At 31.4% G+C, this 20,889-nt stretch overlaps 1 protein-coding gene across 1 annotated transcript in view; it reads right to left on the bottom strand.

The window, feature by feature from the left end:
- LOC126742309 (uncharacterized) overlaps positions 1-19,982 on the bottom strand; it is a 77,714-nt gene extending 57,732 nt beyond the window's left edge. The window contains exons 1-3 of the mRNA XM_050448950.1: positions 19,665-19,982; positions 13,264-13,363; positions 1,135-1,390 (exon numbers count right to left, since the gene is read on the bottom strand). Coding sequence (XP_050304907.1) covers positions 1,135-1,390; positions 13,264-13,363; positions 19,665-19,809 — 501 coding nt within the window. The 5' untranslated portion in view covers positions 19,810-19,982. The remainder of the gene's footprint in view (positions 1-1,134; positions 1,391-13,263; positions 13,364-19,664) is intronic.
- Between the last annotated feature and the right edge of the window lie 907 nt (positions 19,983-20,889).

The following is a 20,889-nucleotide window of genomic DNA, read 5'->3' as shown; positions in this document are numbered from 1 at the left end:
ATAAAAAACTTTTAAGATCTACATCAAAAGCTCCTATAATATAGCCAAGAATTGTTAATTGTATACTAAAAACAAGATATTGGCTCTACAAAATTTTATAAGTGTAATTTGCAGAGTACAAGTAATAATAATAATTTACAGTTGTACAATCATTATCATATGGAGAGAAATCGTTGGGAAAGAAATCTAAAAGTTCAAATCATGTCCAATTTTAAATCCTTATGAACCAATTCTGGAATGGAACTTTTTTTGCAACCCATCGCCATGGATACATTTTATGCAAGTAGTGAAAAACTTATGATGTGTAATGTTCATTTAAAATGTTAAATTCAATTTTAGAACATCCATTGGGCTCTAGTGCTTACGTCATCTAAGTGGCTGAAACTCAACTGAAGTAACTCAAAAAAAAAACGTAAACTACATATCCTGCATGTTTCTTTGCTATAACCTTATTATACTCAGACGGAGCGATCCTGTCTATTTCGGAATTCCAGTTTAAAGAGTAATTTTGTTCAGTGATACTTTGATAGGCCAATTAACCAATAAATCCCAATGCCGACTGTAGGATCCTTTTTAATGACAAGAGTAAATATTTCATGGAATTCAATATAACTTTTTAGAAGAACGACATTTTGGCATTAGAGATGCATTTTTAAGAGCAATTCTCATTAAATTTATAGCATCCAGTTAAGTGCGATTAGACCGCGTCCACCTTGGAGGTAAATCGCGCCAGTTTACCCGATACAGATAAAATCTTTGGAAAAATGCCAACCTTAAATTACATGCAGTAGTAAAAAAAATCGTTATTAAATACTAAAATAACTTTCAAGATAATTAGGTTTTTTATTATTATACAACATTTTTTTAAATTAGAACAAGTTCCCACCCAGCTCAATTCCTCTTTTGAAATTGAGCTCTGAAATTTTTACAATTTTTTGTAAAAATTCCTTTCGAAGCCGCATATTCGATACCCATTTAATAAGTTAAACTATAAAAGTATTTATTATTCATTAGTTTCTAGCTCACTTCAATCAACCAAAAACAAATCTAACTGAATTAATGTTATTACAGTATTAGAATTTCACTTTCTACCGGTATTTTTTTATGCTAGCATATATTTTATACTTTACTTACCATTGGCACACCATCCATGAAAGGAGCTTCATGATTAGTCTGACCCCTCCAATGGAGAGTCACGCTTTTCCCAGGAATTCTATTTATGACATCCACTATTAAAATATCATTTTTGCAAACTTGAATCGCTGGCCCGGGAATCTGTCTATTAGCTGTTACGATTGTTCTTGGATTGCTTTCTTCCGTCATTTGGCAAAAAATATTGTTGCATTTCGATAGAGGATGTGATGAGTTATTTCGACAGTCTTGACAGATGCTAAAGTAGTAAAATTTTAATAATTACTTTTATATTTTACAAATTTTAGACATTAACCATAATATTTTAATTTATTGAACTTTAGTATTTAGGCTGACTGGCTTTGAATATTTCTGTTTTTAAAACGACTTTCATTTTACTGATTAGCAATTTAATATTTTGGTACGTAAGAATTTATGGATTTTATTATTGAGGAAAAAAGCCCTATTAGTAATTCTGGGGTGAACTTTACTTTCAACACGCTATTAAAAATATCAACTGGTTTGTAGTTTTAATAACGCTTATTCTAAAAGCACTTACCGTGGGTACTAAGCGGGGTGGCTTGTAAATAAAAGAAGCGATATATAAAAAAATATAGTAATTTTCGATATAACTTGTCCGCTGAATGTGATGACTTTAACTAAAATCTTCAAAAAAGGTCAAAAATTCCCTGGCAATAATTTTGCATCTATTAGTTATTTATGTACATCAGACCTATGAAAGCAATGAATGAACAACTAGTTACCATCAAGAAAAATCTGTTTTGCAGTTTATCATACAAAGTGCCGCAAAATAAATTATAGTTTACAGAATCTGTAAATCAAGTAGTGAAAAAGTGATAAGATCCTTAAAACACAGATATCTTCTAACCAAATTTTTACGCCAAAAAAGACAATAAAAACTTTATGAGTTTAAGGCAGAATAATGCAGAACAATATATATACATATATAACTACATTACAAGTCAGATTTGACCATGCTTCAGAGATCCGGAGAACATTTACAATCAAAAATAAATATTTGAGATATATTCCAGGAAGCCATTTCATTATGTGTTTATTATGTTTTCAGGAGAATCTATCTTGACCTCCCCAAATCCAGTTTTTTGCATTGCAATTGGTAATTACAACTAACGTTCTAGGGTTTTATTCAAATAAACCGTCTGTTCATCTGTTCGCATTTCTCTATTCTGGACACGTATCCAATTAAATTAATTCTTGTTATTTTTTAATGTCTTTTGGTACTCCGGTATGGATTTATATAGCAAACGTTTGAGTATTCGTTTCTGATAATATCATTGTATTGTGATTGTATAATACGTTATGTAGGATGCCGTCGGTTAATAGTGTTCGGTGGCCAGGAATACCTAGACCGGATTAATTTATATATTTTCAACTTTATCCCAGGATTAATTTTATTGAATTCAGAAACAGAACAAGCATCATCAGATCAGATCAGATAGTTTAGTAGTGATAGTGATTAGTCGCATAGAATTACGTCACTAGAGAGAATCTAAATATCATTAAAAGGAAGGTATCTGCTAATCCAATTCAAACATTTTCTACTACCTACTACTGCGACCTACTGAAGGTATGATGGTTTCTCATATTATCAAAGTATTTATTAGTAGAATTTTATTAAAAATTATGTTTGCACAATGTTATCCTAGATTTGCGAAATTCCTGAAGAGGACTAAAGTGATACAATGCATTTTTAATAATTATAATGATCGAAAACCTATATCTAAACAATATTATTCTTAAAGGAAGACCTACAGGTTGTTTTCAACGTTGAATCATTTATTTAAGACCTATAAAGAAAATCAAGCTAAAATCAGCTATATAAAAGTTGCATAATAAAAGAGTTACTTTACATTTTTGAAAATTATTTACTAAAAATATTTATTAAGTTAAATGGTTGCCGTTTTTTCAAAAGTTGTCCCCATTTGTTCCATTCACACACAATCTTGCTCGGCTAATCCACAACTCTTGACAAACTTAAAATAAGATTCTGGTTTCCACGAATTAATTCACAAGAATTTTCAATGTACTCTTCTTCCGGAGTATTTACTGCTTTATCATCAAACACCAACTCTTTCAAATAGCCCCACAGAATAAAATCGCAAGGCGTTAAATCTGGGGAGTGAGAAGGTCAATGGGTGTATTGCGGCCTATCCATCTATTCAGAAACTCATAACTCAGATCTTCATGAACGTCTCGTCTAAAATGTGGTAGAGCCCTATCACGTAGAAAACACATATTCGATCTCACATTTAGAGGAATATCTTCTATTAACTGTCGCAGATCGTGTCTGAAGAAAATCTAACTAAATTTCACGGGTCAGTCGCAGTGGAAAAGGTTGTTCTAAAAGCCACTCGCAAAATACAACTCTTTTAGGATGATCTTCAGGTTGTAACGCTTGTTCTCATTGATAATGATAAGGATAATACTGTTCTTGTATTGTTTTTTACATTTTACTATTGTTCTTTGAAAGACCTGTCACGAAGTCTAATAACTAAATTTATAAACCTACGTAGGTTCGGATGATTTTCGGATGAGGAAACAGGATGAAAAATGGATATGAGGAAACCTTTTCCGCATACAATCGGCATGCCTGCATTTTATTTGCACTCTCCACTAGTTTATTGTTTTCGTAAACATGGGCCAAAATAATACAGATGAAATACGCGCTATTAAAGGGCTGATTACAACTTATCGATCCAAAGAATCGTACTGAAAACCATGAATTTCAAAAAACCAAACACACAAATTTCGATAAACAGTAAGAGCAGTAACATAAAACCGGTAAGAATTTACACGGCATTTGCCAAGAATATCAAAAATTTGCCTATTAACATTCCTATTTTTTAATGTCTTAGGTTCTTTTTTATTACGCAACTTTTATATAGGTGGTGTTTGGTATATCAACTCCTGTTGACGGACAACCAGCTAAAATAAATGATTCAAATTTGAAAACACTGAATATTAATATATTATAGTAGGATTTTTAATGCAAGTGGGGCCATCTATTAACAAATCTGCAAAGTGATTGTTTACAAACCTGCAGGTTACTGCCTGCCAGCATTAGGGTTTGGATCGAAAGAGTGAAATCTTAGATATCGCCTATATAGCCTATTTCGCCTGTATAGCCCATATAATTTGTACATATTAAATCCAAAAAGAATAAAAGTTTTAATTTTAGATGTAATAGATGCAAGGCGTTTTTTAACATTGCGATAAAATTCAGAATCGTGTTTGTTCGATAAAATCAAGCAAAAAAGTTTCTAAGCATTTGTCTTAAACGTTTTAGATTTTGAAGAGTGACAAATTTGTAAAAGAACTTCTTTTCAATAAATTTGATACTTATATTCCAGTAGATAATTTTTTAAAAATGGGTACGCAGTTTCTACGTACCCCTTTCAATTTATATATTATTACTTACTTCTTTTAAATTAGACTTTCAGGGAAGATTTTAAGCCAGGCGGATGATAACAACGGACTACCCGTTTTCAATTAAAAATGACATGTTCAAGTAGAAATGACATGTTCTGTTCATATATCTAATATAACTAAATATCGTAGTTTTATATCGTACACAAAAAAATATATGCTAGAAATGTTAGATATTCCTAAAAATTTTAGAATGTTTGGCACAAAAAAGTTATCTGTATCTGGAAGTGCAAAAGCATCTGAGAGACTTCCATATTAAATGAACAAATTTTTTACAAAGGTGAATCTGGGAAGACACGGGGTATTTTATTAAGGGATGGTTCCTTGCCACCATCACACTACAATGCCACAATGCCACATCTCACTAATCAAGGAGCTTTGGGCAAGTAATCGTTTATTAAAAGTAATCAAGAGAAATTGCTGGGAAGCGTAATTTTTATAGCAAGAAAAATATTTTTTTAAATAATGAAGGTTATTGTATAAAAAATTGGATTTAGATAATATTACTATAATTCTACATGTTTATGGTTGAAAACTTGTTCAGTATTTAGAAGAAATAATTATAAATAATTCACATTATAATTAGTGTTATAGTTTATGATATGTTTGCCGTATATTTTTAGTACTGTTAAACTGCGTCTTTTATGGATTGTTAACATGCTGCTAGGTATCCTAACCAAAGAAGTCATAGCAGAAGGTTTTTTTTGTGGTTGGGAATATGTCTGATCCGATGGAAGAAATGGGATGAACCTATTCATCCCAGGGGCCAATAGCCTTGGAAAAACCAATGAGGCACTCTGGTTTGAAATACGTTGTCGCTGGATAAACTGTAGATGTTACCCAGATATTTGAGCCTCCCGCGAGTGAGAGCTGGTTATTCCCTGATAAAGTGGTCTGCAGTTTCATCGTCTTCGCAGTCTTTTTAAGCGCGGTTGTACGGTGAGAGAGGCAGAGAATCCTCTCTGCGTGGGCCTTAGCCTGTCTCATGCCAGATGCTTCCATCCATCTCTGGAGGCTCCACTAGTCCATCAGATTCTTTACTGATGCAACAGTTACACATTTGGCTATTCCGATTATGGGTTTGGAGCTTACCGACCATTTTGCAGATCCCAGTCTAACAAGGAAGTCCGCTTTCTCATTTTCAGCATAGTCTAAGCAGCCAGGCATCCAGACAAGTTGAACTTTGCAGCCTATTTTCACTATATCTTCTCTCTAGAAACATGTGCGGTGTGCGCAATTTAAGATTTGCTGTCCAGCTGCTCACCAGCTCGTAGATCACCAAGGACCTGTATCCTATGCGTAGTTCTCATTGCCTTAAATTGAACACAATGTCCAGGAATCATAGTCTCAACAGAGTCTCAAGTGTCCTATTTCGAGCTGTTCGCATAACAACTGTTATGCTTAGACAGGCAAAGCCTTACACTCTTTCCAGTTAAGCTCGAATTTTTGCTTTCATCATACAGAACCAGCAAATGATAGCCTTGTATGTGAGAATGTTTGATAATAAATTAGTAGATTCTAGACCGCAGGTTCCGCCGAAAGCTCCTCTGCAGGATATATGAACCAGCATGTATGAACCAGCCTTGTTAAAACATGTTGCAACAAAACAAGTTGCTTTCTTTCAAGTATCGATTAAGCATTTGATTCTCCATCGTCTCCAGCAAAAAACCGTTAAGGGTGATTGGTTGGTATCATTTGGGGTGTTTGTACTGGTGTTTTGCTGGTTTTGGCATAGAAGATAACTTCTCTCTCGCTATAACTAGAGGACATAGCCCGAAGCAAACTTGCAGGAGGATATAACCCATCCTCTCCATCTAAATCTTAATTTAGATTAGTATCTGGGGTATTAACAAGCGCTGCTGATATAGAATTTGCATTCTCTATGATAGATGTTAATCAAAAGCTAGGTCCGATCTGATTCCCAATACAATTGTTAGATGCGGCCTATTTGGTAAATTTTCAAGCAATCAAAGATATTTCAAATTATACAGCAGCATCCTATGCCTATCAGCATTTTATCTTATATTCCAAAACTTTTGGAGTCACGTGTTAAGAAATGTATAATGGTACTTTCTCGAAAGAAAATCGTAAATCAACAATTTAGCTTTACCAAGAGGGCTTAGTTAAAAAGAATCTTTTTGCTTTTCTTAAATTATATCTTTAACTTATTTTAAAAAGCTATGGAACCTAACGTTTATCTTACGAATATTGTTTGGTATAAGTAGTAAAAAGTGAAAAGTTTGTACCATTATATACCATTTACGGTATTTTTAAGGACCATCTTAGACCACTGTTTTTAAGTCTTTTTTAAATACTCTTCTCGGATTTGATTTCTAAATATTTTATCCTGAACTGTGGATAGATATTATCTTTAGATGCATTGTTATTTAAAAAAATTATTTGCCTGATGTCAAAAAACTACATGCTACTTAACGTAAATAAATGCGGCTTTATGAAGTTTAGTGTCAGAAATCTGCGTGCTGTTAATTGCATTATCAATAATTTGTAAAACAGAATGTTGAACTTTATAAAGAGAAAATGTAAAGATTATACAAGTTGGTACTTTATCATTTAAATTATGGTGCGTCTCTTTCCTTCGATGAAATCTTGACTTTTCAAATATAATCTCGTCAGCTATAACTAAGCTATAAGTTTAAAGAATGACAACTATCTAAATGAAAAATCGTCCGTAGTAGTGAGCTGCCTATGCTATAATAATTGTTCATAAATGCTTTTTCATATAGAAAAGAATTCCAGAATTGGCTTTGGTTATATAGCACTGAATGGCATTTACATTCTTATCATATTTTTTGCATAATTTTATTTTGTTGAACAACATATTTATTGAATAATTCTTTGGCAATACTGCTAAAAAATTCAAGAAATATTATAGGTTATTATTACTTTAAGTTATATTTTAGCTTTATTGTTTTACTTTAAATGTTTTATTTAAAAGTTTATTAATAAATAAAGTTGTTGTACTGTATTAACAATAATACAAATTATGGAAATATATCTAACATAAATAAAGTCACAATACAAATATTATTTGACTATTAAGCTGCTATATACAGGGTGATTGATGGTTGATGGTACCTTAGACGTTTACGCAGAACGGAAAATGGAATTTTTTTCAAAATTTGGCATCATGGATTTAACAGTTTTGCTGGTGATCTAACGATTAAAAATATTTTTAGCGATACAGCGGAGTACCCTGTATATTATTTTATTTTCCGATCCACTATCACATTATGATTGTTTTTGTATAAGTTATTCCTATACCTATCTTTAGTGGTTTTTGAGAAATTATTTATTTTCTTTATTTTTTGAACAAAACATAGCTGTAAATAAATTTTTATTACTACGGCTTTGGAACACGCAGAAAATTGAAATTATATTTCAAGCCTCGTTTTTCAAGATTACACATAACGTAGTACTATGTCTTCTAGCCGGTGACGCCACGAATTCAAAGCCTAAAAAGAAAAAATATAACACTCAACCTCCCTCCCCGCGCCGCCCGTCGGCCGATATAGGCCAACCGTTGTACCTAAATATTCATAACTGTGTTTCGTGCGGGTGACGCTACAAGTGTATTTAGGACAGATAAAGTTTACGGTGTTCACATAACAAAAAATGTAATGTATATATTTCATGGAATAGAAATCTTGATTCATTAACTATAGATGCCTTCACTGTGTCCTGGAGCAATTGGTTCTTTTACGCCTTTCCACCATTTTCCTTAGTTCTTAGAGTGTTGAAGAAGATAATATTGGATAAATCAAAAGGCATCTTGGTGGTACCTTTGTGGACTGCGCAACCCTGGTATCCTGTATTTACTTCTTTACTTCTAGAAGACCCCATTACTTTTACACCTGACTTTAGTTTGTTACTTTCTCCTTGTAGGACAATATGCCATCCATTGTCAGCCAAACTTACACTGATTGCATGTATCGGGGAAGCTTATTTCTTAAAGAATCTACCAGAGTCTTCGTACGATATTTTATTAGCATTTTTATCTAATAACACACTAAAACAATACGATTCAGCGCTTAAACAATGGTGGCAATTTTGCTTCACTAATAAGTTATGTCCTTTTAAATTTACAGTTAATAATTTGTTAAGTAAAGTTTCAGTTTAAAGTAAAGTAAAGTGTAAGTTTCCTTAGTTTTAAATATAATGAAGGTGCTTCCTACGGCTCACTAAATACCATGAGAGTGGCAATTTCCTTAATTTCTTTTAACAGTGAGACTTGTAAAAACCAGATAGTAACTAGATTTTTTAATATAGAGTTTTTAGAAAGAGACATTTAAAACCAAAATACCAAAAGACATGGGATGTTTCTATTCTTCTTAACTCTATGAAGACTTATTTTCCACTTAATACGTTAACCTTAAAGAAATTAACTGAAGAATTGCTGATTTTTTTAGCTCTCATTACAGCACATAGGACACAAACGTTAGCTATCATAAATATTGACAATATAAAAAAATTTCCATCAAAGATTGAAATAATGATACCTAACATTATTAAAACTTCAGGCCCTGGTAAATTCCAACCACTTCTGGTATTGCCGTTTTCTCGGGAAAACCTGGAACTTTGTCTAGCAAGCACCCTCATACATTATTTGGGACGCACAAAAAAGGGGATAATATAAAAAGGTTATTTATTTCTTTCGAAAAACCACATAAAACAGTGGTAACACAAACCATCAGTAGATGGATTAAATATGTTCTTAAGACAAGTGGAGTAGACACATCACAATATACTGCTCATAGTGTAAGACGTGCTGCTACCTCAAAAGCATTTATAGTATATAGTATATATATAGTTATGTGTAATCTTTTGAACGAGGCTTTCATATAATATGATCGAACTTCACTTAAGGTAAGTTCGTTTGATCATTTAATTATAAACGTAATTTAAGGTAAATATAGTACGGTACGGTAAGTAAGTATTGTAGATTAGTTTAAAAAAACACTTAAGCGTATTTACTATTAATTAACTAAATGTAACTGTCAAACATCAATAGCATAGCATTGTTGCGTCGTGACCTTTCATGACCACCTAAAGCAAATATGTCAAAATATTTCGATTTTTACAGAAAATTGCTTTTATTTTAAAAACCGAACTACTTAGATATAGGAACATAATACCTCGTTAGAAAGGGATTTCAATTTCCTTTTAGAATATGTTATAATGTACAGGAAGTTCTAAAAAAATGCATTTTTCACAATTTTTGTATCTAGTGGTAAAATCACGTATTTTGACCAACCCTATATATTGTAGAACAAATTTTTATAGTGAAGACTAATGTACAATACTTTCGTAAATTACGTTTATAATTTCAATTTTCTTAGCGTTCCAGTGCCGTAGTAATAAAAATTTATTTGGAGCTCTGTTTTGGTCAAAAAATAAAGAAAATAATTAATCGAAATCCATCGAAACCACTAAAAATAGGTATAGAAATACCTTATACAAAAACAATCATGAAGCGATAGCGGATTAGAAAATCAAATAATATACAGGGTATTCTACTTAAAATAACAAAGTTGCTACTACTCTTTGGTATAAGCGACAACGCTGTATCGATTAAAATATTTTTAATCGTTGGAGCACTAGTTAAAATCCATGATGCCAAATTTTCAAAAAAAATCTATTTTCCGTTCTCCGTAAACGTCTAAGGTACCATCAACCATCAATCACCCTGTATGTCAGTAAAATATATACAGGGTGTCCGGAAAAAGGAGGCCAATCCGCCGACCACATATAGGGTGAACCAAAATAATGCGACTTTCGTTATACCATTTTTTAATTGGTAGCTCGGTATTCAATATACAGGGCGTCAAAATGAGAAATATAAAATATTTTTTTTTTTTGTAAGTCGACTGTTTCATGAGGTATTAAATTCAAATTTGGTGTAAGGGGGTTTTTTGGAACGAGAAATAGAAATCCGTTCACGGATTTGCTATACCTTGCAGGGGGCGCCACCTGCGGTATATTGCATGTGTTAAAAATACCAAAACTTTTTTGTACCCCTGTATAATAAAGTTCTAGTAAAAAATTCTGATACGACTGAAAAATTCTTTTTACGTACTTTTTACGTAAAGTGACCAATTTAAACGCTTCTGACGCTCTTAACAAGCTTCTCAATTACTCCTAAATCTACATTTTTTAAATACATGTTTGTATTTGGTGTGTTTTCTTACAACTTATAAAAACCATAATGACTCATATTAGACCAAGAAATGTACCCTTTTCCGAAATGGCGTAAACACTAAATACCTGTGAATTCTCAACTAGGAAAATGTTACTCTAATGCTAGCTTAGCCGCTAGCACTATGCCGAGATATTCCCAAAACGATTTCATCCCAAAAGAAAATATTTTTTAAACCTGATTAACCGCCTAAGGGAGACTGGAAGTTTCAGCGAAAGACGGTTCAACCAGGGTAAGAGGAAGAAATTTTAAAAATTGACGAAGAATCACCAAACATTAGGTTTTGGCTGAACAGATGAGAAATATTGGGAAAACCGAGACTCATAATATTGTACGGAGTCAACAACTTTACCCATTTCATCTTCAAAAAGTACAGGGTCTTTTACCCGACGATCCCGTGGAAAGACTTGGTTTTTGTAGATGGTTATGTGAAATGTGGATTTTATAAAGGCGATTCTGTTTACTGACGAAGCCACGTTCACGAGAAACGGCATGACAAATATCCATAAAGCACACATATGTGCTGAAGAGAAACCTAGGGACATAGTTGAGACACATCATCATGTAAATTTTAAAGCCAATGTGTGGGCAGGTATTATGGATAACTTTCTTTTAGGACCTGTCATTTTACCAGGTAATTTGACTGGTGATTCATTTCTGTTTCTACAATACTGCCCGATTTACTTGATGATTTGCCTCTAAATTTAAGACAAAATCTTTGGTTTCAACTCGACGGTGCTCCGGCTCATTTTGCTATAAATGGGATATAGGAACTATTTACATCAAGTATTTCTTAATCGCTGGATTGGTTGGGCTCGCACCCCGACCTTACGCCTTTGGATTTTTCAGCTGGAGAGCATTTCAAGTTAAAACCAAATATTTTTCAAAGCCTTAGATTTTCTTTGATAAAGAGGGCTCGTATGCGTATACAAATGAATAGAGGTCACGTAGAACAAATAATTTAGGGTCATTATTCTATGATTTTTATTATAATAAGTAATTTAGCATTAATTTAGAAAATATTATGTACGTTTATTTTGTTAACTTCTTAAAATGTATCTAGATTTTAAAATTAAGATATCTAATAAACGGATTCTAAGGCCGACATTTACTAAAAATACTTTTTTTACAAGAAAAGACTGGATAATTAGATTTTTTTACTAGAACCTTATTATACAGGGGTACAAAAAAGTTTTGGTATTTTTAACACATGCAATATACCGCAGGTGGCGCCCTCTGCAAGGTATAGCGAATCCGTGAATGGAATTCAATTTCTCGTTCCAAAAATCCCCTCACACTAAATTTTAATTTTATATCTTATGAAACACTCGACTTACTTCAAAAAAAGGATTTTATATTTCTCATTTTGACGCCCTGTATATTGAATGCCGAACGGCCAATTAAAAAATGGCATAACGAAAGTCACATTATTTTGGTCCACGATATATGTGGCCGGCGGATTGGCCTCCTTTTTCCGGACACCCTGTATATTATTGTAACGAATTAGTTATTTATTTGTTTAGTGTATTACAGTACTATATTAACAAATATCAATTTAGAAATTACTCATATTTCATAGATTCGATTATTGATTGAAAATAAGCAGAAAATATTTTTATTCTCGTATTTATTATTCAAAAATATGAACTTAAACCTGTAACGATATCTTTGGTTGTATTTAATTTAATCGAAGTTTAACAATTATTAAATACAATAATATACTTGAGGTGTATAAATATAGGTAAATACATGTTTTATATACGCAGGAGTTAAGGTTTTATCTATCGACCCCTTAGCTCGTTTATAAATAAACTTCTCTTTAATATGTAATAAATGTATATACCTAATTTTATTTTTTACAAAAATTCAAAAGAAAATAGAACCCATGCATTAAATAAAAAAACTTAACTTGGACCAATGTTTCCTATTACTTATCCTTTTTTTATTCTTTTAAAGAATTTTTTTTAATTGTTGATAATTTGTGTTGAAAAAGTAACAAAGAAAATAAAAATAAAACTTTTTTAATATGTTAAAGGTGTTTTCTTAAATAAATGCATAGCAACTTGTTCAATTGATTTTAATAATACATTGATTGCTTTAGTAAACAAAGAGGTAGAACAGGGAATTCCTAAAATTAATTGAATATTGGAAATGTGTTTTATTCATGTATTTCCTATTATTGAATTATATAAGGATTACACTCTTTATTGTATTAAATTATTGTATTCAAGAATTATTGGAATTAAATTCAATTATATATAATAAAGGTATCCCTAAAGGTTTAAGATCATATTTCTTAAAAAAAAAAAAACATACCTACATAGCATATTCTTTAAAAAGATTTTTCTAGACGACAGGTCTATTCTAGTTTTTAAACGTTTATATAATTTTCAAATTAGGTTAAAAAATACAAATATTTTTATTTAAAAGTGAACGTAAATTTGACTTACTGATTATCTGTATGGTACATTTCAATGTTGAGCTTGACCCTACATATCATTGGCCAGTCTAGCTCATGGCAAGGTCTATCACAGGTTTTGAAATTTTGATCTAAAAATGGTAAAATAAGATTTAGTATTAATAAGATCAAGGTGGGCATGATGATAAACAAGTTAATATATTTCAAGTATAAATAGCAATGAAATACTTAAAATGGGTATGGTGAATGTTTCCGGTATCCTCTATTTTAAAGTTGTTATATCTAGTTATTTATGTTTAATTAGTTTATTAAAGTTTGTAGAAGAGATTGTACCTAAGCTAGATATAATTTTTTTAATCGACGGGAAAAACATTACTGATGACTGATGATTACTGACAAACTTAATGATGTAATTTTAAAGTTTTTGTAAACCCATGTTTGGTCCCATTTTCATGTCTCTTAATGTAACTTTTATGTCTTCAACGTCCAATTATTTATCAAATAATTAAACTTTTTATCATTATTATAAATGCCATTTTTATTAATTTTTAGTCGTTTTAACCTTTTAACCTTATCTAAGATACTAGATCTGTGAGATGTATTGACGGAAGCCCTTAATTTGTGTAAGTAATTTTGATACCTTTTGTAATTTAATAATTTGAATCTATATCTTATAAGTTTCTTTGGTTCTTTTATAGTATCCCTGATGATGGACACGTTATATGTCCGAAACATGTTGGATTAATATTTTTTAAATAAATTTAGTGGAGGATGACCGAAGTATTTTTAGCTACTCATTACTAAATATGTTTGAATTTAAAGAGTAATAATAAAAGCAAAAGTTTCTAAAATTCCACTTTTAATTTCGACATAGGGGATAATATCGATAGAGCTCTCCTAAAACATTCACGACATCAGATTATCACCGACCATCATAACATATTTGCAGAAGGCAGTAATACTCCAAACCTGCCAGACTAACCAGACCAAGCCAAAAATTCCTGAATGGTGCCTGAGTGGAAGGAGCTGAACTGTTTTTTACCAGGATACAAAAAATCACCGGCCGAAGCTGAAAAGACCCAAAAACAAAAAAATATATATAATAATAATTATCGTTGTATTAATAATAAAAATAATAGAAGAGCAGTATAGGTTTTTAGGCGTCTTGCAAAGTAGACTACAGGACGTTTAGACTGTAAAGGATGCTCTAGAGTCAGTAGAAAGCACGTCTCCGGAAGATCTGAAAATCTAGTCTCTTGGCTAAAAACAAGGTAATTGCTACAAGCATGTTGGCCGTTTAATGTTCTGAAATAAAACGTCGATGAACTGCACAAGCTCAGCCGCTGCTGATCATCCACCGAAACTTGCATCCAAAGTCCTCAGTTCAACGATTTTACCTCGTCCGTCATTTTAGAGGCAGAGGATTGGTAAACATCGAGAGTCATCACATAATAGAGTAATCCTAGAGATGTCGCAGAAAGTTTTGGGAAGTGACGACCCGTAAATGGAGCTCTCAACATTGACGAGTCTGAAGGAGCTGACATATTTCTCTACGGAACGGCTCGCAGAGCGGCAGGTATTTTGTCAGGACTTGGCTCCACCGAAAATTTACCAGCATGTAGTTGGTGTGAGAGTGAGAATAAAGAAGGCTGAAGTAGATGGATTTATAGAAGAACACTTAAGGACATAATCTTTTCCTTAAATAAACTTTCGCTTCCCTAATGTCTTCAGTACTTAAGTCCGAGACAGAAGGATTTGTGATGGCTTCACAGAGTCAACACGCTAGTCTCCAGTAATCTTATTTTCTAGGAAAATATCGACATCTCCTGTAGAGCCTGCCGCTTCCAGTCTAAACCGACAACCCACATTGTATCATGCTAAAAAGCAAAATGAAGCATGCCGATACTATTATTGTTAGTCTGCAAAGAATAAAAACCGCAAATTCCTATCAGACGATCGAAGGTGGGCGCTCATCGCCAACAGGAAGCGGTGTTATCATTATTTTTGACAATGCGTAATCTTTAATTCCCCAACCTGTATAATTTATTTGAAGACGGAAGTCGTTTTAATATTATAGTTTGATTATGTAACTCTTATGTGATAAGCAATCAATGCGTTTGCCTAAAAGTGACTCCAATATACACGGTTTTTAGTAATTTTTTCAATATTTTTTTTTTATAAAATAAAGTTAAATCCTGCAATAAAAAAAACATCTAATAAAAGATTTTCCCTTTTAAAGCCGAACTCTTATAATAAACTTTTTAATTTTGATATCATAAACACTTGAAACTAAAAACGGACTTCATCTTACTTTCAGTAAAAGTTCAATAACTCCGCATTGGTGCAAATGACACTTGCATGTTCTCAATTTAAGACGCGACGGCGGATAACGAGTACCGTTTCTCTTCTAAAAACTTTCTCTTGCCTGACAAACGAATCGCGCTGGTATATTGCAAAGCTTACATATTATTTATAATAGCAAATATTTATTTTACATTTTATGAGCATTTAATCGTAAACTATGCTATTAGCAAATCAATAAATTGAATTTCATTGGTTGTGTAAAGTTACGATTTACTTTGTAACAATTGAAATGTTTTTATAGCTTATGTGACTTAAAATATTTATACTTTGTAGTGTATTTTAAGGGTAGTTCTGTTTGATTCATTTTTTAATTTAAAATAGCTTAACTTTTTTTTCGAAATATTAAACGGAAGTATTTACAAAAAGTCTTGTGAAGCAAAAATTTTAATAAATAAGCTATGTTTATTTTAAGCAGTAGTCGACTAAATATCTTCGCAGATTCGTTTATTGATAAAAACATTTTGTTTTAAGTAACTTTTCAATGAGTCCTTAGATCTGAAAAGCTTGATGACAATTAAATATTTCACCGTCTAAAAGTAACATGTTGCAAAAACAATCTTTTCAAGGTATTTTTTGTAGCTCTCGTGTATGTGAAGAAGCACTATTCTAAGCAGGAATTATATTTGATTATTTTGTGAAAACCTATTTAATTGGTGACTTGTGCAAGATATTGGACTAAGACTAGTATCTGGTACATTTGCAAATAGCAAATTTCAATGGATTTTCTTAGCTGCAATATCTAAGCTTTTGTTTATTGGAAGCTGGAACACTGAAAGTGCGTCAAACATCCACAAACTGTATATTTCAAACTGAAGTATTTTTCCAGCACCACGTACACAAGTTAATGATGTTAGTATTTGGACAATTTCAGTTTTGGATGAATGAAAATTAGCTAGAATTCGAAGTTAATATACAAGTGTATTCAAACAAATTCTTAACGCTTGAGTTCGTTTTCAAATTAATTGTTTTGAACGAATATTGTTCACTTGTGTTGCACAGATTCTGTTAATGCGGATCAATATCTTCAGCTGTTCTTATCATCTTTCTTTGGGTACTGATGTCTGGTATTGACCTGTTTGTAAAATTTTTTAAACCCTTTTTTTAAAACATGAGCGGAAGAAACGCTCTCATTTGGAAATAAATTCGGAAATGTGAAAATTTAGAAATACCAACCGGCAACCACACAGTTATTGTTTTTATAGTACAACTTAATCACAAAATTATGTTGCTTACTGATTAAGTTTGGGAATAACAACATTATTAAAACTGACTCATCCCAGAGACTGACCACCTTACATTTGAAATGTTGGCAATTAAACAAAACTTTCATAAGATGATGTAATGAAATATAAAAGTGTCTTGAAAAGTGGCAAAATATTATTAAAACTTCAACACGCCCCATGTCAATGTCTGAGAAAATCCTGAAAAACTTGAAAAATAAATTGTTTATCCAAAAACGGCTGAACACCTCAAATTTAATATTAAGGGAGACATTTATTGACAGAAATTGTGTTTCCCGGACGTCATCCTCTCATCCCCCAGAACACCCATGTCAAAAGGGGTCCAGAGATATCTTGAATTAAAGGTAATTATATTCTCTACATAGCCCTATTTTAATTTTTTTCGTTTTATAAATTCGTTCTCAAGAAATATGAATAAATTTGATTAAAAAAATAAATCTTACTTTAAATAAAAAAATAAAAAGTATCTTACACCTATTATTAAATGTTGAAAGTGATCTCCGTTGACCTCCATACAAAAGTACAAGTGTTGTTCAAAATGTCTGCATAGATTAGCGAACATTTCGGGCGTTATTAACTTAATTCGTTAACAATTCTATTTCGAAGATATTCAAGGATGTCAGGCTTTGTGGAAAGATTTTGATAAAAAGAAATTTAAAGGGGTAAGATCAGAAGATCTAGCAGGGCCATTCTACATCACTTATTTGGTCAATCCATTATCCAAAAAATGTCGTCGTTCAAAAAATGACGAACGGCAGCAGCATAATGTGATAGTACCCTACCTTGTTTAAACATGAACAGAGTACTCGATTTATAGGCAAAAAGTTAAGGTATAGTATAATCCGGGATACCAGATATCTTAAGTTTTTGATGTGGCTGCGTATGTATTTCTCGAAATAAATGAGGATTATTATCACTCCAGTATGGACAGTTATGTCTATTACCCTAACCATGTAAATAAAAGGAACATTCGTCCACGAAAGAGACAGCGTACAGCGAATTACTCTCAGGATTAACTTATTATTAAAATACTCAAAAAATTGTACACGACGATCAAAATCATGCTCATTTAGCTCTTGAATTAGTTTAATTTTGTAGGTATGATATTTGTGTTATTTCAACATTTTGTGAAGAGTACTTTTATACAGGCTAAATGCGGTAGCAATTTTTTGAACAGATGTATTAGAGTCCATATCAACATCTCCCAACCCTGCAATATCTATTACTTCATGTCTTACTGGATGCTGAACTTCATTTTATCTGTTTTGTACTGACCCTGTTTCTTGAGAGTTTCTCATTAAAGTAATTACATAAGGATGATTTACCCTTTTATCCGGATGAAGCATGTGCTGCTGCTCCAGGAGACTTATTTTGTTTATAATAAAGACCCACCAACTCAATTATTTCTCGCAGCATATAAACCATTGTTATCAATACTATCCATATCACCAATACAAGATTAAATATATGCTTCGTACTAGTGTTGTTATTGCTCACTTTAACAAAATTTTGATACCAAAATAAAAATAAATAAGCCGACAAAACCGTCGAAATATGCAGGTATTTACCGCATATACTGCTAAAATAAAATTTTAGTTTAAAATAGTAGTTTATAATTATATAAACAGTAGTTTAAAATGTAAGTTTTGAAGAATATCAGCCACCTTTATTCATATTTCTTAAGAACGAATTGATAGAATAAAAAAATAAAAATAGGGCTATGTATAATTTATCACTCAACCCCTATTTTTATTTTAAAAAATTGACATAGGGGCTCTGGGGATGAGGGGTTGGCGTCAGAGAAACGCAATTTCTGTCATTAAATGTCCCGCTCATTATTAAATTTGACGTGTTTGATACGATATATTTGAATTTTTGCAATATGTAACTATGTACAGGAGGCCCATCGAGTCACTACCTACTCTAATAATCGTTAATTCTTTTATTTATTGGCGAAGAGCTTTTCTATACATCTAAAGTAGTATTTTAGTAAAAGTGCTAAAATTTAATGAAAAAGAATGTAAAGATTTCTGAAGATACACACTAATCATTGTAAATTTATAAGTAACTCATCTTTTTTATCTACTTTATTGACGTAGGGATAATGTTTCTACCTTAATTTTTATTTAAATTCCCTTTAAAAACTTTTTATTATTTCAAATTTAATGAAGAAGAACGTACTTTTAAAGCATATAATTTATTAAAGATTATACTGTATAGAAATATTCCCAGCACCCACGGTAAATAAGCAGAAGCAACTATGTTCGTACTTGTCTTGTATAATAAATGTCTATTTAGTTCATCCTAACTAGGGCTTCTTTATTATTTAATATAATACTATTTAATTAGCAAAACAGTCCTTTAATATTCATACATTTTATGTGAAGGCGTATGTATGCCAAAGAAACAATTAGATATAATTATTATTTTCTAAACCATGTTTTCCTTCATATCTGTAACATATTAATTCGAAAATATCGAATATTAACCTTTTTAAAATATAGTAAATTTATTTTAATATCAATCCTGCGAAGTTTTTTTTTGTAGTACCATAGTTTCTGTAGTAACGTAGCTGAGTGAAAAATAGTATTTTATTACATCTTTCTATACGCTTTTCAAACGATTTACAAACTAGTTGCGTGTTTTGTCATTTAGATTATTTATCATTTAGAACTTTAATAAATTATTTTAAAAGTCATAATGTATCATCCCATATAAAATAATGCGAAATTTGAACTATTTTTAAGAAAGAAACGTAAAGTTACATAAAGAACTTTGTTAAACCAATAGTTTTGTTAAGTTAAAAATGTGTTAAAAAAATACTTGCCTGGCATCGGTGTTAAATATATAACCGTAACAACTGCCGCAGCCATCCCTAATACTATAGATAACCTAATTAACATATTTTGACTTGTGGACATGGTGGATATTTGAATCCCTTTTTTTCTATAATTCACTTCACTTGCAACCATAACAAAAGTCCTTTTTAAATTCACTCACAAATAAATTATGAATCTATTTATCACATATTGATTGTTATATTAAAAAATATATAAATAAATAAATTTATTAAATCAAATTTTCATGGTACAGCTGATAAATTCAGCACGATAGTCAGACCGTGTAGTAGATGAAGACCGTACCATAAAAGCGGTACTGCAAAAATATTATGAAAGAAGGAAGAACGATGGAAGGAGTAGATGTAAAAGTAAGACTGCGGGTGCAGAATTACCGAGGATACTCAATACGTACAATTTTTTTCACTCTATATGAGATTATATTGTTGCACCAAAATAACACATATTGATCATGACTTTTTAGGAGTATGTTGCTTTATCGAACTGCAACGGATAAGACCACTGATTTTCTTCCGTAAATCAAAAATTGGGTGCGTTTTTAAATAATATTGAATTTTGAATTCATATCTTTTTGGTGATATAAGTATATTTAGATTTTCTTTCGATAAAAATTATTTAAATTAAGAACTATTAGAAAGACTATATTGAAACATAATATTTTTACAGCCCAACCCTTAGATATCTCATATATTAATCCGAGAGATTTTTGGCGTATCATGTGAAGTTCTGGCTCATTCTATATAATTTATTTACATTTTGATATGATTTAAATAATGTATTTATTAAATATTGTTCATCTACTTAATATTCTGATAATACTTGGATAGTCTATATTTCGTGAATATTATTTACTCATAATCTGTCATAGCTGTTAAATAGATTAACTGAGATTTCATAATACGTAGTACCCTATCAAAGAATCATGGTCTATTATTAAATAAAATTATAAAAAAAGACAAATCATGAATTATAAAAACTCTCATATAAACTTTAATAATATCCGATTAAAATCTGTTGATATCTTTAGGAATTTCGAAGTCTATATGGAAGTTTAATTTTTAAGCCGGCGCCAGGAGACTAGTTTATTGTTTATTGTAATGTTGTGATTGACACGGAAATTAAATAAAAACCTTTAACAAGCTCATACAAACTCACTTAATTTATTGAAACTGGTTCAAAAACTAGAATACGTTA

This window comes from Anthonomus grandis, chromosome 11 (genome assembly GCF_022605725.1).
Source record: "Anthonomus grandis grandis chromosome 11, icAntGran1.3, whole genome shotgun sequence".
NCBI classification, from domain to species: Eukaryota; Metazoa; Arthropoda; class Insecta; order Coleoptera; family Curculionidae; genus Anthonomus; species Anthonomus grandis.
Note: the sequence above shows the minus strand (reverse complement) of the source record. Positions and strands in the feature narration are given on the sequence as shown.